The sequence below is a fragment of the Nelumbo lutea genome, chromosome 5 (genome assembly GCF_056320005.1).
Source record: "Nelumbo lutea isolate HS-2025 chromosome 5, American lotus-T2T, whole genome shotgun sequence".
NCBI classification, from domain to species: domain Eukaryota; kingdom Viridiplantae; phylum Streptophyta; class Magnoliopsida; order Proteales; family Nelumbonaceae; genus Nelumbo; species Nelumbo lutea.
The window spans coordinates 6,254,746-6,282,739 of NC_142688.1; the positions used below are offsets into that span (position 1 = coordinate 6,254,746).

The window sequence follows — 27,994 nt, forward strand, 5'->3', positions numbered from 1 at the left end:
GACCCTGCGGTCCTGGTGCCACTTCTTCCCTGACAAGTGACAAATCCCAGTTCAGTTTTAACCTATTGGCTGACTAAATTTTGTCACAACGGCTCGTATTTATTAGAGTATCACCGATTTACTACTGGCTGGGGGGAAAAAGCGCTACGGCCCCACCTTTTATATCCCTTCGAGTGCACACATCAACTCACTAGCAAATTTACGTTTCTGTTTTTGGAACCCACCACTAAATAAGAGTCCGGATCTCCTGCCCACACAAACTCTGCTATGTTTACCCACATAACATTGCAGCTATACATGGAGAACATCTCATCCTTATGCATGATATTATGCAGGGGAGATGTTCCCAATTCATGGAGGTAGTGTGTTGTAAATAGATATGGGCAGAGTTCTCATGGACAGAAAATCCAGAGTCACTAAATACGCCAAATAATAAGAGATAGGAGGAATAACCCATTTTCTGTCATTAAGGTTGTATTTGCTTCAACACTCATTATTTTTCATTCTTATTCAAAATGAAACTTTAAAATAAATAAAAGTAAAAATAGGCAGAATGAGAAAATATTGTTATGAATCGAACATTTTTTTCTAAAAAATGAATTCTTTTCAAACCAACAAATAACCTACGTTGCTCATTTTCATTCTTCAAAAAAAAAAAAAAAAAACTCTGTTCTGACAATCATAAACTGCCAGTCTAAGTCTTTGAAACTGATGGTATGGACCTATAGATGGCCAATGATCAATGTCCATTAACATAAATTCTAATAAACATTTATGATGACGATTTTTGTAGACTTAGGCCAGCAGTTTACAACCACTACAATGAGTTTCTTTAAAGAATGAAAATGAGCAAAATGAGGCATGATTATTTTTTATCTTGCAAGCTACCTTAATTTTTGTGCTTTAACCTATAGGGCGATTTTTTCATGCTAAAAATAATGAAGCCCATAACAAAAACATTGTAACCAAATGATACAATGTCATTCATCCTTGCCCATTCGGCAAGTTAAAGCTATGTGAATGATCTGAAACATGTGGTGTGGGGTGATGGGCCGAACGTTTTTGAAATAAAGTTACAGAGACCGAGGAAAATATATTCACAAAATGGGGCATTTCACTTCAGAGAACGATATACACCACTACAGAGAATTCAATACGCCACCAGTGATGCCAGCAAGGGGGTTGAAGTTCATAAAATCCTAATATTGCTACCAACTCCTACTTAGTTTTGTAATCTAATTTTATATTGACGAGTTGATTCACTTGATTGGGTAGGGTTGGTGTAAGTTCAGAACTTCCCGCATGTCTTGGGAGTAGAACTGTAGTCAAGGTCAGATTCAGATTATATCCAGCAACATCCGACGAACCCAACCTAATTATTTAAACCTTAAATCCAAATCCAAACTTAAATCCCGTCACTTCACCGAAACCACTTCCTCTCAAGTCGTTCAAATGCTTCACATGAATAAAATTTCAATAGGAATCAAAGGGTTTACTATAAATATGAACAGCTAGCTCTTCGACATGGTAAAATAGAGAAAAAGGATTCATACAGCTGACAGAAAATAGCTGCCCCTTTTACCAAGCAGCAGATGTTCTAAATTGTAAACTAGAAAATAGCCCCAAAATGTTCATGCCAGTATCAAGCTGTAATTTACATGAATCAAAAAGAGTTGTGATTTACCTTCTACATGTTACAAAACTTGGACTTTCATTCATGTTGGGTGCTTGTTTACGAGAAAATCAATTGTTGGATACAAGCACATGAGAATTGGCTACTATCACCACCTTCGTACTAACGATGTAAGCAACTGCAACATCAACAACAACAACTAGAATTTTCAGTATTATCATAATCAATAACTTGGTTTGCACTTTGCAGTGGTATAGTAGTGCAGAAGCATATAAAACTGAAGATCCTATATTGAGCAGGTCTATTACATTCCTTCCATAATTCCAAATTGTCCAACTGCCCAGGGACAGAATTAGTGTGCATACATATTTAATTTTCTCCATCCTCTGTGAAACAAATAATAATTACTAATAGCAATAAAAAAAGGTCATTACCAAATATTGGTCCCAGCCGTCCGGGGTCTAGGGAAGGGTGGACTAGATACAAACTTACCATTTGGCCTTTTTTTTTTGGCACGAAATGGCCATTGTACGACCTAAGCAAGCCCACATTCTTATGCTTGTCAGCCCAAGATTTTACCATAATATTAATAATAGAAAAAAAAAAAAAAAAAAACTATCAAACAACCAGGTGTGTGTAACAAAAAATAAAAGAAAAAAATGGTGAACTCAATCACCTATTTCCATTATATAATAGACAAAACGGACTAAGCTTCATAAGGAAATCCAAATAGATCAATAAACTAAAAACTGGAAGTACAGAATTTAGAGTCATGCTATGGCACTGAAAAGGTATAATATAGAAATTGCCTATAATTTAAAGAAATATATCATTGAACCTTTTTTTTTTCTTTTCATATGTACCCAGTAGCTGTAATGGTGACTAAATTACACAAGTGTACACCTGCATGTACACACAGAGGATGTGGGTTTAATTGGTTTTTATTGATCTGAGACTTTTCACAGACGAATCTAGAATAGAAAAATTAATTGAGATTAGGGATGGCAACGGGTAGAAAGGGAAACGACCTACAGTTTTCCAATGGTTTTTATTGGTTTAGTGGCAGAAATTTAGAAAGTAGGAGGCGCACCCTTGTTTTCAAATGGTATGTAGAAAGGGAAACGATCTATTGGGACAATTGTTAAAAAAGAAAAAATAAATTGAGCTTAGTGATGGCAATGGGTAGGGTACCCACGGAAATTGCCCTTCCCATTCCCACACCTGCCTAAGCACCCATGATCCCAAACCAATTTAGTTTTTCCTCCCAATTTCCCAAACCCGTCCCATCCCCAACCTGTTATCACTTAGGCTCAGTTTGGAAAGAGTGCAAATGCAAATATGTACAGCGTAAATACATACAAAATAATACAAAAATATAAGGTTTTGTACTCCACATATTTGCATTTGTACTCCTTCCAAACTCAGCCTTAAGTGAAATGTGATGTTCCTCCTAAGCAAAAAATGGTGTGCGATACCAGTGGTAATATGTTAGGATCAGGATGGATACCCAATAAAATTCTTGCTATATGTTCTCCCAGAATTGTAATTGCCCAATACATGGAATTTCTCCCCACTGACTTCAGAAAGATTAACTGAAGGGCATTTTTTAACATATAGCAAGAATTTTATTGCACCAAAAGAAAGGAAGAGAAATATAAGCATATTACCAAATGCACTAAATACCAAGGAAAGAAATAAAGGCCCTGAATTGATAGGACCAACAAAGTTAGAAACATGTCCACAATCCACAAGCCAGAAAATAAACTACAACAGAAGATGAGACCACAACAATTCCCCGCTCCCTTAGTGCATCAGGTGGGGAGGACACTATGGCATTTGTCAACCTTGGCATCAACTTGAACAAGGAATTCAAATTGGAAGCTTACCATTGTGGTTTCCCTGATGAAGTGTCACATCTCCTTGCCCCTAATCTATCAATCAGTTCACATCAAACTATTCCCAAAAACTAAGGCCTTGTTCATTTACAACTTTGTAAGTTACCTGGGTAAGTGCACTTGCCTAGGTAAATTCATTTACCCATGTTCTTTTGGTTCCCAGGTAAGTAACAGAATGACATTTTTACCCATAAAAAGCTGGTATTAAAATGGGAAAAGTTGTCCCCTTATGTTTTATAAAAGTTTCTCCCAGGTGGGAAATGGTAATTTTTACCTAGGTAAGTAAACGTGATTTTACCATGGAGCACATTGCTTAATGCAAAAAGAACATTGTAAAGTCGGTCAATGGGAAAAAGATACCCATTGACCAACCTTCCCCGGCTTATTTACCAGTAAACAAATGGGGCCTAAAAAGAAAAGTAGGGGAATTTTAGTAGGCCACTTTTGGGCCCTCAAATTTCAGTAGAAGACAGCATACAAAGATCCTTAAACTGGAAAGTTTCTGCTGATGCTTTTATCCTGTGCTTTATCAACAGGGATTGGATAAAACACTTCCGGTTATGCATTGCAAGTATGTTTGCACATATTTGGCTTTTATGTTATTCCCCCTCGTTTTCATTATTACTTTTGGGGTCATTTGGTGTTTCTTGGCAAGCTTTTTCAACACCGCACCCGAGTCATTGCCTACTTTAAGTGTGATTTCCTTGTTAAAAGAGGGATTATTGTCATGTGACATTTCCGAGGGTCTGACTGCATATTACTGATTCCATATTTTGCTACAGTAATCCCTTCCACAAACATAAGCTCTTCATTGAAATGCTACCACCATTTACCCATTGCAGAAATGCTAACTAGGGTGATCTAAGACCTAAACCTCCACCTGCCATAGAAGAGCACACCATGTCCTAGTCTACCAAGTACCTATACATGAATTCCTCCTGCCCCAATAGTTGGTCCTGTTGTAGCTTTGCCAATCATTTTTCTACATTAATTTGAATATGCAACAATGATAAATATATGGGGAGATTGGGCAAAGAACTTTCGACCAGCATGAGTTCTCCATCATTCTAAAAACACCTAACCTTCAGAAAAGTGCTTATAACCCTTACTTTCAAATAACTGTTGACTTGGTCATACTGTCAAAGAAACATTGACTGGACAGTCAAATCATGGACCTTCTTGAACTATTCATGGACAACATTTCAAGTAGTTGCAATTCATCATTTTTTAAATCTGAAATAAAAAATAATAATGCTTTTATAGAATTACACAGGTTCAGGTATGGGTATCCTATGTAATATGTTTATATCATGTTTTTATATCTAGTTTTTTAAGCTAAATGTCATTTCAAGATTTATGTCTTGCCAAGTGTCAATGATATAGAGTATTTGACAAGTATCTAGTGTTTGAAGCTAAATGTCATGTTTTTATATCTAGTTTTATAATACAATTTTTAAGATATACAACTTTACATATTTTACAAGTGTCAATGCTATAGAGTATTTGGTAAGTATCGTGTCTGACATTGGTACACTATGTATGTACAGGTATCAAAGGAATATACCTGTATAATTGGGAATTCTTATAGTCGATGTTTTCGACTGTGTAAAACTATAACATTTATTTCCAGCCAAAGTTTTGGATACATAACATTTTAAATTTTTAATCATATTTCTGCTTGTTGCACCTATTGTAACTTAACCTTTAGCCCAATATCCTTACCCTCTAAAAATCATAGATGCCAAAAATAAAAATATCTATATGTATCTATTTTACTTTTATTTAATCCAGCAAAACTTCTTGAAACATACTAAGGTTTCATTTTCTCCTTGGTTGTAGCTAAGAGCTCCCCAAATATAAGGACCAGATGCCCTCAGCCCATGGGGACACACTCCAATAAAAGGGAAGAAAAAGGAAAAAAGCAAACTTTTCTTCAATGAATCCTGCCATAGAGTTATAGTCAATTTGTCATCTATGTAAGATATAAGTTTGAACTTCATAAAATTGAAAGTTATTTTAATTCTTCTTAAGCTCAGGGAGCTTATACTAGTGGAATTACAAAGGCTTAGTCATCCAAGTATAACACATAAAGAGCTAGTTGGAAGAAATAATTAATTCTCACCTCAAACAATTCAAAGGGGCTCCCCTGTTTGTACATATCATTCTTCTTGCTATTGTCACCAGGTAGAACAGTTAATAAGAGAGCTCTCCATCCAATTAACAAGGTTGCAGTGCTTCCCATAGTTACCATCATAAAGCTGACTTGAGGAATATGACCTGATGTTGCTGCCCTAATTATTAACCCCAACTGCCAAAGAAAATAAAACAAATATCAAAGCTATATTGGAGAGAATAAGTAATAGTATCGTGTATCTCAGCGTTCTTCTTATTGACAAAAAGAAATATATGGAACAGGAAAGTAAAATTTGAAAGAAGGGTGTATGAGAATTTTATAAGCTAATCTGATGTGGAATTAGATCAACAGCTTCATTAAAACAGTGCAGGAAGATATTGCAAGGAACTACAAAGAGGAAGGAAATATGTTGCATAATAAACTTTATGCATGAGTATTGAGGTTAACAGGAACATCCAATACAATTTAGCAATTTTCTTCTCCTCACTTTACAAATGTGAAGTTGAAACACCATATCCTTCTCCATTTTCGAAGCACATTTTTAATTTCTTTAAAGCTTCATTACTGAAAAAGAAAGAAAAAAGGGTCTAATTTTCCATTGTTCAGAGGACTGCCAATGGGATTTCACTGGGAAAAAAAAGCAACTTGATCCCATAAGGACTTCATGGGATGATTGATGAAGAATGAAAGACCCTAGGTTCCATGGTTTGAAGTCTTAAACATTATTGCTCACATAAATGGAAACAATAATTGAAAAAATGAAGAATTCCAGATTCTACTTCCCTAAGGTTTCTCTTTCTCACTGTTGGAATGTTATTTTTATTTCTTATGTTTGTATTCTGCTGAGTTAGGATCCGTTTGGACTAGTTAAAGTAGTTTTTTTCCTTTGTTTTTTGTGCTCTAACTTAAGTAGGGGCATAAGGGTCCTTTCCCCTTTAATCACGGTCGCCCTATAGGCCTATATATATATATATATATATATATATATATATTAATATAAACTATCGCCACCAGTCATGGTTGTTGACTCCAAAACTCTCTCTCCTCTCTTTCTCTTCTCTTCTCCTTCCTCTCTACTCTGTTCAGCACTGTTAATATGGTATTAGAGCGGTTCTGCTAGGCCTGTGAGCAGATCGAACAAGTTTCCATTTCCTCAACTTGCTGTTTTCTTCAACTGAGATAAAAAATACAGACCTACGACCGGTACAGATCTTTTTAAATTTTTTTTACTTTTATCTTGGTCGTGTACCAAGAAAAAACCATATGAATCCAGACTGCTGAATGCCTTCTGAGAAGCTGTGAGGTTCGAACCTCTTTTTTATGGATCATGTGATCCCATATCTGAGAATACAGATCTGTAGGTCGTGGATGACCTGACTTTTTACCCCTTGTGGTGTAACCGTACTGGTTTATGACCCCTCCTAGCAGTCGATGTGTTTGGGTGATCTGGAAGTTGGTGGAGTGTGACTGTTAGGTCAGTTCAGCTCTGAGATCAACCTAAAATCTTGCCTTTTTTGGACAATCTAAGCTGGTTTGTGGTCAGATAGTGTCCAGATTGCAATGTGGGCTTCATCTTAGTGTGTTTCTAGGACTGTTTTTTGGTGATAGGAGGGATCATAAGGTGTGTGTAAGGTCTGAAAAGTGCTTGAATCATGCCTTCTAAGAATTCTGCAACTTCAGGAATTTCAGGAGGTCAAAATGGAACAAGTGGGGGGATGGATATGAGTTTCCCCATGGCTTGTAATCCCCTTTGATGGACTGAACTATCTTGAATGGTCTAGGAGAATTAAACTTTATATTACTGCTAGAAGAAAAATTGGGTATATTAATGGTAAAGTCAAGGAACCAAAGACTGGTAGTGCTAAACATGACAGATAGGACCAAAAAAATAGTATGGTGATGTCATAGCTCTTGGTTTCCATGCTGCCACAAGTAAGGAAGACTTTTATATGGGCTGAAACAGCTTGTGAAATATGGGAACAAGCAAAATTTACTTATTCAGAACAAAAACACTATGCAAAGATATATCAATTACAAGCTGAATCCTCCACCTTGCAAGCTGAGGGAGAGGAGTCTCTTGGTATACTATTCAGATCTAACATCAATTTGGAAGGAACTGGATCATTATCAAAATGTGAATTGGAAGTGTGATGAGGATGCAAAGGCCTACAAATCACTTGTTTCCCAGCAACGGGTATTTGCTTTTCTTTTGGGGCTGAATCCTACATATGAATCCATGAGGGTACAAATATTAGGAAGTAAGAACTTACCTTCATTTCAAGAAGTTTATGCCCTAGTTCAATCTGAAGAGAGTAGAAGTGTGATGAATTGTATAGAAGGGGAACTGATTGCACTAGCTGCCCGAGGAGGTACAAGTTCAAATGTTGGAGGTTCTTTTAAAAATGGTGATTCACAGAAGAGAGTGGATGACAAAGATAAACTTTGGTACACTCGCTGTCAAAAGTCCAGGCACACTAGAGACACATGTTGGGATCTTCATGGCAAACCTAAATGGGCTCAGGAATTGAGTAAGAAGTCTGATTCGAGTAAGAGGCCAACCCAGTAGAGTAAAAAATATATATATAACTTAGCAAATGTGGCATCTCAAGAGACTAGTCCCATTGTACCCCAGGAGCGACACTCTAGTTTTGACCCCAAGGAAGAGATCATCAACCCCTTTCGTGACCATTTGGAATTATATGGTAGGACACTTCGCCAGATGGATTCTGGCCCTACTCCTACTTCCTTTGCGACTACATCAGGTAACACTGCCACTGCTTTCAATGTGTCATCACATACATCTGATTCCCCTTTGATAATTGACTCTGGAGCCTCAAACCACATGACTGATAAGTCAAATTTATTTCAGGCATATAACCTCCTCTTTGGGAGAGGTAAGGTGAGACTGGCTGATGGGCCTTTTTCCACCATAGCCCGTCAAGGAACCATCTCCCTTCCTCTTGGTCTTACCCTCTCTAATGTGTTGTATGTTCCTAAATTACCTATCAATTTACTTTCCATTAGCAGTATTACTTATTCCTTGAATTGTTCAATGACCTTTCCTTCTTCGTGTGTGTTTCAGGATTTGACCTTAAGGGAGACGGTTGGTAGAGGAAGCATGGTGGATGGCATCTACATGTTAGAGAATAAAGCTGGTCTTGTGGCTACAGTCTCCTTAAGTTCTTCTAGTGAGAGTCATGCCTACTTGTGGCATAACTTACGTTTGAATCTTTAAAACTTGTGGCATAACTTTCGTTTGAATCTTTAAAACTTACGTTTCCTGAGTTGTTTAAGTCTTTGTAAGTTAGTAAATTGTAGTGTCAGACGTGTCAATTGAGCAAGCAATGTAGAAATTCTTTTCCTTTAAGAAATAAAAAATTTGAATTTCCTTTTCATATTGTCTATTCTGATGTTTGGGGCCCTATTTCTCTACCTATTGATGCTGGATATAAATATTTCATTACTTTGATTGATGACTACTCTAGATATAGTTGGGTTTATCCTATGTGATTTAGAGATGAAGTGCCAAAGATTGTGAAAGACTTTCAACGAATGGTTTTCACTCAATTCCAAACTGAAACATTTCCAGTTGGACAATGCAAAAGAGAGTACTTCCATAGTGATCTCACGAAGTTCTTTGCTTCTTGTGGATCCTTTCATCGAAGCTCTTGTGCTAGGACACCTCAACAAAACGGTGTTGCTGAAAGGAAAAATCATCATCTACTTAAAGTAGCTCGTGGTTTATTACCTCATATAAATGTTCCAAAATGCTTTTGGATGGATCTTGTTATGTGTGTTGCATATATCATCAACCATATGCCATCTCAACTACTAGAGTATAAGGTAGGGGTGATCATGGGCCGGGCTCGGGCCGGGCTTTGCACTTATGATAAAGGCTATAGCTTAGGCCCGGGCCCGGCCCGGCTTGTTCCGGGCCTAAAACATAAGCATTAGCCCAGGTCTATACGGGCTCGGGCCGAGCTGGGCTTGATTCCGTGCCAATGTCACTCATATATAAAACATTATATATCAATATATTAAATGACATAACATGCATATAAACTTATTTTATACATTCTATAATATAAAATATTACATATAACATAATTATACATGTCATGTTATAATATTTATATATAAAATATATAATATAATGTAAAATAACATGTATACATATGTATACATTATACACAAAATGTGTAAGTTTAAATATATGCGAGCCGCGCTTGAAGTATTAAGCCCAAGCCTGGCCCTGAAATTTATGGGCCTGATGTGGGCCCGGGCTCATGCCAGGCCTGAACACAAAACCCAGGCCCAATGCGTGTCTTTGGGTGTCGTTGTTTCGTTCATGACTTGTCTCCTACTTGTAGTAAACTCGATCCCCATGCCACAACTTGTGTTTTTCTTAGTTATCCGTTATCTCAAAAGGGTTACCATTGCTATGATCCTACTTCATGCAAGTACTATGTCTCCATGGATGTATCATTCTTTGAGAATCAACCTTTCTTCTCGGTTTCTCCTCAGGGGGAGAGTAGGGTTGAGGAGAAACACACTGAGGTTTAACTACCTCCTCTTCCTGATCCTTCTCCATTTCGGGTCTTTCTTTACCACCATAAGAACCAACAGAATTCAAGAACTGTGGAACCCGAAACTATGTAACCAATATCATCAGACTCTCCAGAGGTAGATCCTCCTCATCAGCCAGGTACACTTGTTCTCATTGATATGCCTGAACCTCTTAACATTGATCCCCTTATTGTTAATGATCTTGATGTTCCTATTGCTAAGAGAAAGGGTGTTGGGTCTTGTACTACTAATCATCCACTCACTTTGTGTCCTATGGTCATATTTCACCTTCATACTGTGCATTCCTTTCCTCTATTGGCAGTGTCTCTATTCCTAAGAATGTGGCAAAAGCTTTATCCAAACCTAAATAGACGGATGCAATGAAGGAATGAAGGAATTAATGCCTTACACGAAAATGGCACCTGGAAGGGAAGGAACTAGTGGGTTGCAAGTGGGTATTCACAGTAAAACATAAAGCTGATGGTTCAATAGAAAGGTACAATACTGGATTGGCGGCCAACGAGTTTACACAAGTGTATGGAGTAGACTATGCAGAGACCTTTGCTCCAATAGCCAAGATGAATTCGATCAGAATCCTCCTTTCACTGGCAACTAACCTTGACTGGGAATTTCACCAGTTGGATATCAAGAATGCACTCTTGAATGGTGACCTAGAGGAGGAGGTTTACATGACTCAACCTTCAAGTTTCTGTGCCAAAGGTAATGAGCAGAAGGTTTGCAAGTTAAAAAAATCATTATATGGGTTGAAGCAATCACCTCGGGCCTAGTTTGGTAGGCTTCATTTAATTGTACAACAGATGGAATTCAAATAATGCCAGTCAGATCATACTTTGTTTGTTAAGAAAGGTAAAGGGAAAATTGCAGCTTTAATTGTGTATGCTGATGACATAGTAATCATCGGAGACTGGAAGACTGAAATACAGAAGTTGAAGAAATTCCTAGCCACTTAATTTGAGGTGAAAGATCAAGGCCCCTTACGTTATTTCTTTGAAATTGAAGTTGCCCTCTCTAAAAAGGGCATCTTTATTTCCCGAAGGAAATATGTACCAGATCTATTAAAGGATACAGACAAGTTGGGAGTGAAACCAATTGATTTACCCATTGAACCCAACCATCAGCTAGGAGATAGTCAGGGGGAGTGTTTGAAAGATATGAAGAAAGTCCAGAGACTTGTAGGGAGGCTCTTATATTTGTCTATGACCAAACTTGATACTGCCTATGCAGTGGGGAAGCAATGAGAACCGGAGCAGATGGCAGAACAGATCCAGTGCTGAGGCAAAATACAGAGCCATGTTGACGCAGCGTGGAAGCAATGAGAACCGGAGCTGGCTATGCAAGCACCGGGCGTTCGCTAGCACCTAGCAAATAACACCGATTTCTCTAGGAGAAAGAAAAGATGGCGAAACTAAAAGAAGAGAACTCAAGAAAATCTGAAAGATATGAAGTATGAATTGATTCATAACTATGGAAAATAGCAGTATTTATAATACATTGAGAAGCTGTAAAATAATTAGGAAAGAAACTGTAGTTGATCTCAATATCTCAAACACATAGCTAGATCGAACTCTCTTAGGATTCTTGGGCTTGATCTTCCACCATTGGATCTTCTTGGATCTAATCCATGAATCTAGGAAGTCTTGGATTATCTTGATCTCTAGGATTCTTGATTATCTTGAATTCTTGATAATTCTTGAATTATCTTGGATTATCTTGAATTCTTGATAATTCTTGAATTATCTTGACTTCTTGCCTTATCCCTATCCTAGAGCTGCCGCCCCTAGAGGTGAGATGGGCTTTCTTGTGATGGGCCTCCATCATTCTCCCCCACTTGGAGAGAGTTCGACCTTGAGTCGTGATTAGGATAGGCAAGTGTGATCTATGGCAAGTACCGGTGAAGGTCAGCAACGTTGAATGTCTTGGGTATACGCATCTGATCTGGTAGGTCCATTACATAGGCATTATCATTGATATTCTTCACGATCTTGTATGGGCCATACTTCCAGGGCTTCAACTTGTTGTAAGTACCCGCGGGAATTCTTTCCTTTCCTAAGAAGACCATAACCTCGTCACCTACATCAAACACTTGAGACCGGCGGTTCTTGTCTGCGGCCATCTTGTATTTGGCATTGGTTTGCTCTAGCTTCTGCTTCACGGCCTCTTAGACGGACTGGATCTGTTCTGGCATCTGCTCTGCTGAGATACTGGCATTGGGTACTTTGGGTAGCTTCACTAAATTCAGTGCATGGTTAGGGACCTTCATGTATACGATGGAGAATGGGGATCTGCCTATGGAACTGTGCACTGCATTGTTATAGGCGAACTCAGCCTGGGCAATGGCGAAATCCCACTGTTTTGGTCTCTCCCGACATATGCTGCAAATTAAGTTCCCTAAGGTCCGGTTTACCACTTTTGTTTGTCCATCTGTCTGCGGATGGGCTGTATTGCTAAAATTAAGTGATGAATCAAACACAAACAACCTCCACAGGTTCATCCAAAAATGACTAAAGAACCGTGTGTCACGATCTGACGTGATGGTCTTGGGTACCCCATGCAAGCGGACAATCTCCCTGAAAAACAATTTGGCTGTTGCGGATGCATCTGCTGTTTTCTTGCATGGGAGGAAGTGAGCCATTTTTGAAAATCCGTCAACCACCACGAATACGGAGTCCATGTTCCTTTGGGTCTTTGGCAAGCCTAGCACAAAATCTATGGACAAGTCTTCCCATATAGCAGTAGGAACGGGTAGGGGCATGTAGAGACCTGTGTTCTGGATTTCTCCCTTAGCTGTCTGACAAACATAACACCTGCTTACAATGGTAGACACGTCCCTTCTTAATTTCGGCCAGTAATATTGCCCCTTTAACTGCTTCTATTGTTTTGTCCATTCCCAAGTGTCCTGCTAATCCACCCCCATGCAAATCCCTGATGATCTTTTCGCGGAGGGAAGTGCAAGGGATACACAGTTGTTCCCCTTTCATAAGGAATCCATCATAAATAAAGAAGTCTTCTACTGGTTGCTTACTTACACATTTCTCCCATACCTGTTGGAAGTCTTCATCCTGGGCATATAAGTCTTTTAGGCACTCAAAACCCACAAATCTCAACACTGAGGGTCTTGATGAGAGCTACACGCCTACTAAGTGCATCAACCACTTTATTTTGTTGTCCTGTCTTATACACAATTTTATATGGGAACTTGTCTAGGAAAGCAGACCATCTGGCAAGTAAATCACTTCTTAATTGCTTTTGCCCACTAAGATATTTTAGGGCCTGGTGGTCAGTATAGAGAACAAATTCTTTTGCAATTAAATAGTGTTCCCATGTCTTCAAGGCTCTGACCACAGCATAGAACTCCTTATCATAAATAGACCACTTTCTCCTGGCTTCACATAGTTTTTCACTTAAGAAAGCAATGGGTCTTTTCTCTTGGGACAATACAGCCCCTATGCCAACTCCATTGGCATCACATTCAACTTCAAATAATTTATTAAAATCTGGCAATGCAAGAATAGGAGCATAACATAATTTTTCTTTTATGAGAGCAAAACTTTGCTCTTGCTCTTTTCCCCATTGAAATTTACCCCTTTTCAAGCATTCAGTAATGAGAGCCATGATACTACTGAAATTCTTAATAAAACGCCTATAGAAGGTTGCCAACCCATGAAATCGCCTGACATCTGTGACAGTGGATGGGGTCAGCCACCCCTAATAACTTTCACTTTTTCCTCATCTACTTTCACTCCATCCTTGCTTATAATAAATCCCAGGAATAATAAATTATCATTCATGAAGATGCATTTCTTCAAATTAGCATATAATTTATTTTTCCTCGCAGGACCTCCCTAATATGTCCCACATGCTCAGTGATAGATTTGTTGTATATCAAAATATCATCAAAATAGACTACCACAAATTTACCAATGAAGGGGCGCAATACCTGGTTCATCAGCCTCATGAAAGTGTTGGGTGTGTTGGTTAGTCCAAAGGGCATGACTAACCACTCGAATAAGCCATCTCTAGTCTTGAAGGTTGTCTTCCATTCATCTCCGGGATGGATCCTAATTTGATGATATCCACTCCTGATACCTATTTTTGAGAAAACTACAGCTCCGCTTAGTTGGTCCAGCATGTCGCCCAGCCTAGGAATGGGAAATCTGTATCCAATAGTAATCTTGTTAATGGCCCTGCTGTCGACACACATTCTCCAACTGCCATCCCTCTTAGGTGTAAGGCAGGTACTGCACAAGGACTCATGCTGATTTGAATGTGTCTCTTTTTCAATAATTTTTCTACCTTTTCCCGTAAGATTTCATTCTCCTTAGGACTCATCCTGTAATGTGGGAAGTTAGGTAGACTAGCACCTGGAACAAAATCAATATGATGCTGTATATCTCTCATGGGAGGGAGTTCATTTGGTAACTCCTCTGGAACTACATCATTAAATTCATCCAATAGTCCCTGTATTTCAACTGGAATTTTATTTTCATCATTAACATCTTCTCCTTTTACTACTAACAAATGTATTTCATGAGTATCCTTACATTTTTTAACAAATTCAGCATGATGGGTGATGGTAAGGAAATTCTTCTCATGTGCCTTTGGAGTATTTGTAATATTTTTTTCTGCTATGGGTAACAAAGTATAACGTGTACCATCTTTTTCAAGTTGGTAGGTATTCTTCCTACCCATGTGCCTTGTATCTGTATCAAACTGCCAAGGCCTCCCTAACAAAATATGACAAGCATACATATCTACAATATCACAATATACTTCATCATGGTACTTACCAATTGAAAAAGGTACCTTGCAGCGCTCCTCTACCCGTACACCGCCTCCGTCCTTGATCCATCCAATTATGTATGGGTTTGGATGTCTTTCAAGGGGTAGTTGTAACTTTTGTACCATGTCCCTGCAAATAATATTTTCTTGACTGCCTGATTAAATTAAATAATTTTCCTTTGACAGTACACCTAGTACGAAACAACCTGTGCCTCTGAGAAGCATCTGTATTTTTCTGGGACAGTATTAATTTTCTGACAACACAGGTATATTCTTCATGCTCATATGGACATTTTTCATCTTCCCCATCAGGTCCACAGTATACTTCCTCCTCAATATCTTCTTCATCCTCCCTTTCTACATATTAATTGCTTTCCTCCTGGGACAGTCACTGGATCTATGTCCCACCTCATTACATTTAAAACATTTAATAGGAGCAGGCATTGCATAAGGGTTACTGGGTTTAGGAGGGTTGGAAGAATTACCTCGCGTATGTCCTCCTGTAGTAGCCTTACCGACATTACTTGTACTTGCCGGGTGAGAAGGTTGTACTGCCAGGACTGATTTGTTCCTGTCGACAGTTGCCGGTCTGTTGTCGCTTCCGTTGTACCGGCGGTAATTATCACCGCATGCCTTGTCTTGAAACATTAATTCTGCTTTCAAGGCTAGGTTCCTTGCTTCCTGCACACTGAGAACCATCTGTACACCAATTTTATCTCGGATGAACGGTCTCAAACCGCTTAGATAACTAGCTGCCTGCTGGTTATCACTTTCAGATAATTGATTTCTCTCAGCTAATCTCAAAAATTCAGATGTATATTCATTAACACTACGAGAACCCTGCGCACACCGTTGGTAAGATTCAAACATGTATTGTTCATAATCTGGGGGTAAAAATCTACCTCTTATAAGCTGTTTCATGCGCCTCCAGGTTCGAACAGGACCCCTTCCTTCTCTAATTCGGGTCTTTCTTAGGCGTTCCCACCAAACAAATGCGCCTCCCTTTAACCGGAAAGCTTCCAGTTTTACCCTTTGTTCCTCTGGTATCTCCATGTACTCAAAGAATCTATTGACTTCTGTGATCCAATCTAGAAGTCCCTCTATGCCAAGATCTCCACTAAAAGTAGGAATATCTACCTTAAGTTTAAATTCATCATTATTCCTACGGGGAATGAAATTACCTTGATTGTGCCAATTTCTGTCGTTTCTGTCGTTGCCGAGAAGAACTGGAGCACCACAAAATTCTAAATCATCATCATTGTGGTCGTCCAAAACTGGTCGTCGGAATGCAGGATGGACGGGTGGTCTGTCATGGTCGTCTCCCTCGATTTGTTGTGGATGTTCCTGGTTACGTGGAGCAACCTCCCGTAACAAGTTTCGTAGTTTTTCAGCCATCTCTGCCAACTGCTGCTCGATGTTACGTGTTGTCGCACGCTGTTCTTCGATTGCTCTCCAAACAGCTGGAAACCCCTGATCCCCATCACGGGGTGGGTTGCGACTGCTACCGTCTGGGTTTGACATGACTGGGCGAATTCCCTGCTCTGATACCACCTGACGCAGCGTGGAAGCAATGAGAACCGGAGTTGGCTATGCAAGCACCGGACATTCGCTAATACCTAGCGAATAACACCGATTTCTCTAGGAGAGAGAAAAGGTGGCGAAACTAAAAGAAGAGAACTCAAGAAAATCTGAAAGATATGAAGTATGAATTGATTCATAACTCTGGGAAATAGCAGTATTTATAATACATTGAGAAATTGTAAAATAATTAGGAAAGAAAAACTGTAGTTGATCTAAACATCTCAAACACATAGCTGGATCAAACTCTTCTTGATCTTAGTCTTGATAGAATCGAACTCTCTTGGGATTCTTGATCTTGATCTTCCACCGTTGGATCTTCTTAAATCTAATCCATGAATCTTGGAAGTCTTGGATTATCTTGATCTCTAGGATTCTTGATTATCTTGAATTCTTGATAATTCTTGAATTATCTTGGATTATCTTGACTTCTTGCCTTATCCCTATCCTAGAGTTGTCGCCCCTAGGGGTGAGATGGGCTTTCTTGTGATGGGCCTCCATCACATGTCTCATGGAGCTAATGAAATGTTGTGGATAAAAAAACTTGTTAGGAGAGTTGGGTTTTGCAATTAACAAACCTATGTCACTCTACTGTGACAACAAAGCTGCTAACCTAGTCCTCCATGATAGAACAAAACATATTGAAGTGGGCAAGCATTATTAGAGAAAAGCTTGTGAGGGGAGAAGTGTGCACTCCATATGTCAGTTCAAAGGAACAACTTGTAGACATCTTCACCAAGGGCCTTCATCATGTGCATCATAATAATTTGTGTGACAAGTTGGGCATGATTGACATCCATGTCCCAACTTGAGGGAGAGTGTTGGAATGTTATTTTTATTTCTTATGTTTGTATTATGCTGAGTCAGGGTCCGTTTGGACTAGTTAAAGTAATTTTTTTTCCTTTATTTTTTGTGTTGTAACTTAATTAGGGGCATAAAGGTCCTTTCCCCTTTAATTATGGTCACCCTATATATATATATAAACTAGCACCACCAGTCATGATTGTTGACTCCAAAACTCTCTCCTCTTCTCTCTTCTCTCCTCTCTTTCTCTTCTCCTTCCTTCCTCTCTACTCTGTTCAGCGCTGTTAATACTCACAAACTCGCCATAGGTTTGATTGATGTTGTGCACATTTATAAGACAATGAATTCATATCCAAAAATAAATTTATATGACCATGAACAGAAAAGGATCATAGCAACCAAAGATCTTCCAAAACAAATTTTGACTTCGAAACCAAAGCCTGTACTATATTATATATAACAAAAGGGAAAAGCTCTTTTTTTTAGTAAAATGGAAAAGTTCCATTATAAGCACTGTATAAGCATTGTGCACAGGTTGGGCTGTTAGATGTGTCTGGGAGTTGGATCTGTTTTACATCAGAATCTTGGGATACAAGGGCAGCTAAAACTAATCTTCCAATACATGGGAAAGTGGAACATCACATATTGGATGATAAATTTGTTAATTTCCAATCATGCAAGTTAACATACGAAGGACAGTATTTTATCAATAACTTTTGAAATTTATTCATTAAAAGAAAAAAAAAAGTATATACAACATTTTAAGCTTTTACAACAGGAGTCAAGCTAGTTTAATAGTACTCCCCTTGCCCACCTGCATGCACAAGTCTGCAAGAGAGTTGGCAGATTGTGGAACCCAGGAAAAAAAAAAAGCCCCAATGGAATTTTTTGGGTATTCTACGTAGGTGTCACCATGGCCTACACTCCAACATCCAATTAATGGAAGTGATGAAGAACCAAGATGTCAGCATTGATTGAGGTAGAAATACCGATCAGGCCTGAGTTCTATGGTCTTAGAAGGAACCACCTATTACTGAAGTCCTTGGGTTGCCCAAACTGCACCCATCAAAATTCAGCTTTGTTCAACCTTGTCATGGAGGTGTCCAAATAGAAATCATCTTCTCCTTTCTAGATGAAGCACCTGTCACCACATTCCGTTCTTGAAAAAAAAATAAAAATCCACAGTAAATGTGGTGAAACCTCCTTTGTTTTTTACCCAAAGAATGACCCTTGTGGAAATAGTTCCAATCACAGCTTCCAATTATTGCCATTTGTCAAGAAATAACTGTAGCACTGTGTTCCTCCTAGACTTTACATAAGGTTGACGGTCTCATACTCTTAACAAATGATATTTTCCCCTTTCCTTTTTGGGAAGAAAATTGAAGACAAGAATAAAGTGACTTCATCTTGAGGGAGACTCCACCTGGCTCCAAGCAAAGAAAAGAATGTCACCGAAAGCAAGCAACAAATAGATATGAGATTAGTAAATGAGAGGTAGACTCACAGCTTGCCCTACATAAAAAGTACATGTGGGGTGACAGAGTCCAGGACCTCACAAGTATTAAATCGTTTGATGAAACATCTCCAACAGAAAGCCCTACCCTTTGGAGGTGTGAATCTTTACCAAAGTGCTTGCACTGCAATACTTTATGAAGGATGATGAGATCTAACAAGAGACTTCAAGAAAGAAGCACATGAAAAAACTTTCCAAGATTATCAATAAACCAACCCTACAATCCCTCTTACTTAACCCAACAAAAGCTTCTTTCAGAGTATGTAGAAGTATGGCATGTAGTGGAGACTGTTTGGATCCGGATGCCTTTATAAAATACAATATTTTATATATCATATCTACATATCTGTCCTCGAATTTATTAGGGATTTAGTTACATTTGAGGACAATTGAGTAAATCTCTAATCTAATCTCTTACGAGTATATTTTTACATGTATTAAGGAGTAGCGAATCTAGAAAAACTGGATTGGGTTTATATCCATATCCAACCCAGGTAGATACACTTGCGACTTAAACAGTCGGATCTGGTTCGGGTTATAATAAAATGGACTTCATATGGATCCATTTCTGCTCTAGATACAACCGATTAAATGCCCTATATAGGAGCAAAGCAACCTCAGAAGTATCCATGCCATCAATAGATAAGCTGACACAAAGAAAGGAATATATCAAGAACAGAAATTAGGAAATATATAAGCTTATAACATGATGTTAAAAAATCTTTGAATATAATCTATATCTATACTATTATTAAAAGTACAAATGAGATTGTGAAACTTTGCTCTTGACTAAAATACCCCTATTTCTGAATTCGGACCCTCTAATAGTAAGGGCAAAAAATGTAATTCAAACTACTACCTCTCACTTCATTCAACTCCCTCTCATAAGTCTTATATTTAAAGTATTAATTCTCATTCTCTCTATCCATAAAACCTTTCCATTCTCTCTCATTAAATCTTATATTTCGAGCTATTTTTTTCTCACCAATAGATTCTACTAATTAGATCTATATCCAATACTTTTAACAATATAAAACCCATGTTTTTTTAAAAACTGACCCAAAAATGAAATGGGTTTTCTGTCTAGGTGGTAGGTAAGCAATTCAACCATTCGGGTGGAATGGATCAACTCATAATGTCATAGTTAAATAATAATTTTTTAAAAATAAAATAATTAAAAAATTGTAGGAAATTTTGGGCACATGTCTAATATTTTATGTTAATCATATCAAAGAAAAACAAGTGTGATATATAAGAATTATTTTATTGATGATGGAAATGAAAAAAAATTTAAACCAACCCAAAAATGAAATCATTTTCTTGTTTGGTGGCAGGTCAACAATTCAACCTTTCAAAGTCAAATGTGTCAACCCTTGATATCATAATTAAATAATAAAATTAAAAAATATGAAAACAAAAATTGAAAAAAAAAATACAGAAATTTTGTAGAAAACATTTGGGCAAATCTCTAATATTATATTCATCATATTAAACAAAAATAAGTTTTGTAAATGAGAGTTACTTTTTATACACAGAAATATTAAAAAATTATAGTAGAATGGACACATATTATCGTCATCATCTAAACTGCTACATGCAAAGCACATGCACACTTGCTGGTATTTGTAAAAATTCTATATTATATCTGGTTCAAGGTGCATCTTTGGTTGACAATTTTGCATTCAAGATTCAACTAATAATTGCAATACTTATTTTTAACCACATCAATTAACAATTTACCTTGGGCAGGTGTCTAACAAAACAGATTTATATACGTATCTAAAAAAAAAAAAAAAAACAAAGCAGATTTATATCCAGTCCATCAAAATAATTAAACAATGGAAATGGAATAGCACTAGACAAAGCAGAATGGTGGAACAAGATTCATGGCACAGGACAAAGCAGAATAGAGTTGAGCTAAATATCCAGTCCATCAAAATAATTTAACGACAGACATGGCACCAAACAAAGTAGATTTGTATCCAGTCCATCAAAATAATTTAACAACGGGCATGGCACTGAACAAAGCAGAATTGAGTTGAGTTGAATATATCCAATCCATCACAATTTCGAATTTGGATTAGCTGAACAGGATGGCTGTTCAGCAGGCTGTGGAACCAATGATGAGGTTCCACGCCAGTAATAAATTCATGTGCCCCACTGTAAAAGGTGCAGGCCCCATGCATTTAAATACTGGCGTGGAACCTTATCATTGGCTCCACAGCCTGCTGAACAGCCATGGTGTTCAGCCAAACCTTGCTTTACAATTTCCACCTTATATCTTCTGGTTTCTCACAAATACTCAACTCAACCAAGCCTTTTCCCAACTGTATTGGATTGGCTACCAAATGAAATCTGATTTCGTATTAGAAGGGTATTCCTCATGCTTGAAACAAATGTGGTTTTTGCCACTCGATTTTGGCGGTTTGGCCATGTGGCTGTCTTGACTGGAAGGCTCTTCACAGTAAGGTTTGATGGTTTTTGGTCTCTTCCAACAGTTTCTTAGGATTGCCTGTTCAATTACTCTCCAATGAAAGGCACCTTCAGTTCTTCACCTTCTGGGATACATATCCCCCTCAACCAACTCTCTCCCATATGGGTATTGACAGAAATGGCTGCACCGAATGGATTTTATCTGGATGCGTACATGCCTTCCATTGTGAAACTCTGTATCATTTATTTTCTTTTCTTTTCTTTTCCTTCTTTTTTTTTTTTTTTTTTTTTTTGCGGGCAGGGTTTTCTCCTTTGCTTTAAGGACCAGTTGGGCAAAGATTTTAATCAGTAATTCCTTCCTCTTTCTGTGACCATTGGAGATCATCTATTATTCTGCAATATTGCAAGATTTGACCTTTCATTTATCAGTTAACAAGCTTGCCTGCTCTCATAAAGCTTGACTGTTGATGGAAAAACAAATATACAATTTTGTCTGTTCCTACAAAGGCTTCTAAGGGTTGAAAGACAATGTCCTTTCTTTGTTGTTGATGAACCTTTGTCTTATGATGATTTCATCAACAACAATTTATCTCATTAATTTTGCACATTCTAAATCTTTGAGATCAGAAGTTACAAACTTTTGAAGGTGATGAAAGTATCCTCATCAGTGACTTCTGCAAAAATTTGTTGAAGACATCCTGATATAGGATGAGAGAATTAAAAGCTCCATATGTGAATATGTGCAGTGGTTTAAGGATTGAACCACATGCATAACGTCTTGATGTTAGAGTACAGAAAATGACTTCTATAAGGCTACATGCTGCAGCAGTATTCCATCAAGTCATAAAGTACTGCCAGATGCAGAGCAAGACACTTTTGCGTGAGAAGATAACAAACAGAGCAAAGGCATAATGTTACAGTGGTCATATAAAACTAATCAACTCCATTAATTCAACTCTTCCTACTACTTTCTTCCAAATTTTTGTTTTGGTTTTTTGGATCAGCAAAAGACAAAATCTTCTAATTCTTCTACTAATTTATTTACAATGAAACTCCTCCACTGCAAGGAAACCAAGAAAATATGGCACCACTTCCTGAAGTTTTTTTTGGGTATTCGGTGCTATGCACCATTAATAACTTCTCCCTGGCCCCTTTTTTCCCCAAAGTGCTGGTTGTGGGATTTAATTCCGCGTCAACACTGGAACAGACCAGCTAACACACCAACGAGCCAGCTCACTTCCTGAAGTTGGTGGGTTATAGTTGGGCTACCCCGGAAAATATTCAGGATTTCATTCAACAATGGCAAGGCAGAGGATTAAGTAAAAGAGGTAAAATCTATTGGCAGACAATTCTACAAGCAGTGATGTGGGGTGTTTGGGAAGAAAGAAACAATAGCTTATTTGATAACAAGACAAAATCTTGTGAGGAGCTAGTCTCTCAAATCACTCTTCATTGTAATCTTTGGGCCATCAATTCTGATCTTTTAAGAGCATTCTCAGTGATTGAGCTCAATAGAAGTGCTCAGTTTCTTCTCTTCTACTCAACCTCCTCCCCTGCTGATCCCTGCGTATTAGCAAGAACAATGGAAGGAGGGATGACACTAAACTTTGACGGGAACACGTTAGGCAATCCAGGAGCAGCTGGTATAGGAGGCATAGTAAGAGACGGAAGGAGCATTGTTATTTGGACTTTTAGTGGCCCAATAGGTGTCGCTGACTCCACCAAGGCGGAAGTGTTGGCAGCCCTCACGGGAATCAGAATAGTTAGAACTTAGAACCATGGGCATTCAAAATTTAACCATTTCAGGAGATTTGGCAAATACCATAAAATGGCTAAGAGACAAAGAAGGCGGTCCATGGAGCTTAAGCCATTTGATTTAGATCCCAAGGGATCTAAACTCTATTGCAAATGGTTTAGCTAAAATAGGTGCACATTTAGATGTATTATATAGTGACAGTTTGATTTCTATGTAATCCCCAGGGGTTTCCCCTTTACTTTGTACATCTCCTCATGTAATTTCTCTGTTATAAATAAAACCCTGTTACCTTTTCAGCTTTTCTCAAAAAAAAAAAAATGAATCAACAAACTCTTATCCCAACTTCACAGGGTTGGCTATATTAGTCCTGTTTGCCACACTCTATTAAGGCTCAGGTCCATTGTACATAGCCAAATAAGAGAACTAACTCAAATGATTTTTTTTTTTTTTTTTGAAAACTGTAAAGTATAGTGATTTCATTAAAAAATCAATTACAGAAACCCCTGTACAAAGACAAATGAACATAGGATATACACAAAATGAGGAAGGAGAAGTCTTGGCCCTTTACTCAGGCTCAATTGGGGTGGGAGATTCATTAAGGGCAAAAGTAATGGCCTTACTTCAAGGTTTGAGACTGGCAAAACAATGGGGAATGCAGCAATTAGAAGTGGAAGGAGACTCCAAGCTGGTAATAGGGTGGATACAAGCTGGAAACCTGGGAGTGTGGTCTCTTAGACAGCTCTAAGAGAGATTATTAGCTTAGCAAGGGAGGTTGGGGTGCATTTTAAATGGGTAAGAAGGTCAGCAAATGGAATGGCTGACACTTCAGCTAAGAAAGGAGTTACTAGGGAGGCTTTGTCTTGGGCCTGTTTGTAAGTTTTTGCTTTATTTCCATCCATTTTGTGGGTGGTAAGCCTGTAATATTTTCAATTCTCTAATGAAAGTTGCCATTTCCTATAAAAAAAAAAAAAAAAAAACAAACAAAACAGCCCATTACAGCCTCAAACCCCCAAACAAAAAAAAACTAACCATTCCTTACTAACAAAAAATTAAACTCAAAACAATTAAACAACGAGTGTACAGTCAGCCATGAGTGGTCATCCCTAGAATTTTCCTCAGAACATCTTCTTTTGAGTTTTGAATTCCAATCTGTTATTTCTTTCACTCCACACAGCCCACAGAACAGCTGTGGGAATAATATTCCAAGCCACCTTTCCAGCTTTATTGAACCACCCAGCCACCAAGCCTCTATGAGTCCCCTAACATCCGCTGGGAAACATAGTTTAGCACCAAATAATTCCACCACTCTTAACCACATCCAGTGAGTAAAATCACAGTGTAACAGCAGATGACTAGATGATTCCACATTCCCAATACATAGGGGACATGTTATGTCTACCACTTCTAACCCTCTTTTGACTAAATTGTCTTTGGTTAGAATCTTATCCAGCACTGCTGACCAAACAAAAAAGGCTATCTTTGAAGTAACAGTTCTAACCCATATTCTTTGACTTGGGAAAGAGATGTCTTCCTCCTTTGAAACTACTTTAAAAAACGAGTTTACAGAGAACACACCTGATTTCTCAAGGCTCCAAGTTCTTTTATCTTCCCCTATTCCAGGTATGTTCGAGTCATACAGAAACTGGAGCAATCTGATTAGAGAAGCCACCTCCCAATCATTTAAATTTCTCCTGAACTGGGGGTTCCAAGAGCAATGGCCATTCTGTCTTTCCAAACAGTCAGCAACAGTTGCAGTTTTGTTTGTGGAGATTTCAAACAGGTCCGGAAAAGCATTCATTAAGGGGCCCTTTTCAAACCAGGCATCCTTCCAAAAGAGAACCCTCCTACCATTTCCCACTTTGTATTTTATTCCCTTCAAAAACTGGGGCTGGATTTTTTTGTATTGCCTTCCAGTTTGAGCACCCATAGGGAGAGTTTATCTCCTCTGTTTCCCAATCCCTGCTACTCAACCCATATTTGGCTACTATCAACCTTCTCCATAAACTTTCTGTCTGTTCATTAAACCTCCATAGCCATTTACCAAGCAGAGCTGTGTTTACCTCTCTTACTGATCTGATCCCTAGGCCCCCATTTGTCAGTAAAGATTCTCTAAATGAAATAAATAAACATAAATGAACACTTTTCCTTCCAGAAAAAAAAAGGCAAAGTATGTGCTTCAGCAGAGCATAGAAAATAAACAATTGATCAAGTTGCATTGATAGGCAAAGTTATTTTATTTTCCTCCATCACATGAATTACCCATGTAGCGACACCTGTACAGCTGGTGCATGCAACCTTCTGCTACTGGCACATCGTGTCTTGTGTCATTTCAGTCACAAGGTTTAAGGCTATAATGTGCTAGAGATGCACCTATTAGGGATTCCTATAGTTGTGATTGAATTGGATAACAGTCTAAATTATTTTCCTCCATCACATGAATTACCCATGTAGCGACACCTGTACAGCTGGTGCATGTAACCTTCTGCTACTGGCACATCGTGTCTTGTGTCATTTCAGTCACAAGGTTTAAGGCTATAATGTGCTAGAGACGCACCTATTAGGGATTCCTATAGTTGTGATTGAATTGGGTAACAGTCTAAATTAGGCTCTCATAAACACCATAGAAGCTTATTATATTTTGGATTCCATGTGAGCATACAGAGAAAACAAAGTGTACAACAGGCTAAGATTTTCCTACAGGTTTGACCATGTGAGTAACCAAAATAGAGGGTTCTGTTCCTTAAGTTCAATAGGAATTTAAAAAAACTAGGGGGCCTAAACTTAGATTTCCCTTTAAAAAGTGAAAAACTGTATCCATCTGTCTTCTAGAAAGTAATCAGAGAAATCAAATTAATGTCAAGTTTAGATTTTGAATAACTGCTAATTATATTGGTAGAATTGTCATTTGATTCACTGCAGAGAAATTTTATTTGCACTACTGAAATGCATGGGAGCTCAAATGAGAAGAGTGCAAATTCCAGTTCACTTTAAATTCAGATTTTACTTTACTTTGCTTCAGAATTTATTTTACTTCATTTGCACCACAAACAAACAAAACAAAGCAAAATATAAAACAAAAGTAGACCAGAATTTGCACTCAACTCATTTGCACTCCCATACTTTTGCACCATTGCAAATAATTGCAATGCAAACAAACAAGGACTAAAGAACCATCAAGAAATGCACAATCACTGAGATCTCCCTATGTAAAACTGTAAATGAAATCATGAAGCAAAAACAATTAAAAGAAAAAGGAAGTGAGTAAAAACAATTAAAAAAAAGGAAGTGAGCCATTCATGCCATGCAAAAAATCGAGCCAACAACGAGGCAATAGAGAAGTTATAATTTGCACTATAAGAGATACTGAGATAGTTTATGTGGTTTAGAATAGTCAGAAATATTGCGACTGTAACAGAAAGGATTAGACTGTCATAGACACTGATAGTATGCATGGGTTACTTTTAGACATTCCATAAGAGGATTTCAAGAGTAATACATCTCACCATTCCCACATCTCCTTCCTTGAATGCTTGCATAACTACTAAATTATGAGTTCAGAAAACCCTAGTTTGGTTACTCTATAATCACTTCAACTTCATCATTCACATTCCACAAATGACATCCCTGTTTCAAGATTTTCAATTGGGCAACCACACTCTAAAAATTTATTGTCGAAATATTCCCTACAAGGATAAACACCCAATTCAAATGGCAACAAGCATGAAACTTACCGGAATCCCCACAGCCCATGACTTAACGGCAGTTACAACAGCTTTTGACAAACCGTTGCTTCCTCTTCCGTCGTCTCCGTAACCTCCAAGGAAGTAAGCACTTAAAAACCATCCTGCCAAATCATTTAAATCTCTCAATAACAATCGAACAAAATCCATTTGCTCATAGATCAAAAGAAAGAAAAAGAAAAAAGAATAGCCACCGGCGAAAAAAGGGTCCGCAGTATGCAGGGTCTCAACGTTAAGAACTGGGAAACCATGGTTGAATCTTCCAATTGCAGAAAACAAAAGCAAAGCCAAAACATCCCCACCAGCCATAAGAGCAATTCGACTGAAACAGAACACATAGGGGAAAATAGTCTTCGAAATAATAGAATTCAAAATGGAGGGAAAAGGAGAAAAGGGAGACAGAACAAAATTTGACTCACCCCCATTTATTTAAGTTGGAAGGTGAATTGGGTTTTTCGAACTGAATTACACCTTCAAGTGGAACGGCTTCTTCACCGACAAAAACAGTCTCATCGTTGCTATAAGGAGATTGCGAGGAGCTGGAGAAAGCTTGCTTTGTTGCAGAAGCTGAATCACCACCATCTCTTTCTGCATTTGTGACTGTGAGATTTACGGTTCTCCTAGAGTTTCTGGATGCAAACTTGGGTTTTGAATTGGAGAAGAGAGCTGAATTTAGAGTTGGGATTCGTGAAGGAGATGAGAAGGAGCAATTACTGGTTGAAAGAGCTCCCACTGGAGCTTGGCTTAGCAGAAGCATGTTTATTTGTCCACTCGTTTCCTTCGTTTTTTCACAAACCAAAGACGCGAGTTTATGTATTTTTAAGTTTGGGAATTTATCAAGGGTCCGTTTCGTTTGCAGTCGAAATTGGAATAGGATTTCGAATGGTCCATTCGCATAATCATAAATGAGAGTCAACAAGAATAGAATTTTATTCTTAAGGGAGAGGTAAGAAATGGCCGTTTCTTCAAATGGGTGAATGACATTCTAGCAGGGATTGGAATAGAATTCCAATTTTGCCCAATTAAATAGTTAAAATCGAAATAATTCATTCCAATTCCAGACCCTTCCCACGGGGCCTATTTTAGTTTTTATCATTTCTCTAAATTCATCACAACCTTTCAAAACATCCTAGGAGCCACAT

General features: G+C 38.1%; 1 protein-coding gene across 5 annotated transcripts; it reads right to left on the minus strand.

The window, feature by feature from the left end:
• Window positions 1–1,471: 1,471 nt before the first annotated feature.
• On the minus strand, window positions 1,472–27,978 carry LOC148850030 (uncharacterized). Of its 5 annotated transcripts, XM_088944410.1 has the most exons (6): window positions 27,272–27,754; window positions 27,047–27,174; window positions 26,844–26,956; window positions 16,210–16,579; window positions 5,651–5,836; window positions 1,472–1,811 (listed from the first exon to the last, which is right to left on the minus strand). In XM_088944410.1, exons 1-5 carry the CDS (start codon window positions 27,607–27,609, stop codon window positions 5,820–5,822), a joined length of 966 nt encoding a protein of 321 aa, XP_088800536.1. In that variant the 5' UTR covers window positions 27,610–27,754; the 3' UTR covers window positions 1,472–1,811; window positions 5,651–5,819. The 5 variants fall into 5 exon arrangements, with proteins under 5 accessions (XP_088800536.1, XP_088800540.1, XP_088800541.1 ...); XM_088944414.1 differs by lacking the exon at window positions 16,210–16,579 and having other exon boundaries at window positions 27,272–27,978; XM_088944415.1 differs by lacking the exons at window positions 1,472–1,811; window positions 5,651–5,836 and adding an exon at window positions 15,042–15,158 and having other exon boundaries at window positions 27,272–27,791.
• Window positions 27,979–27,994: the final 16 nt, after the last annotated feature.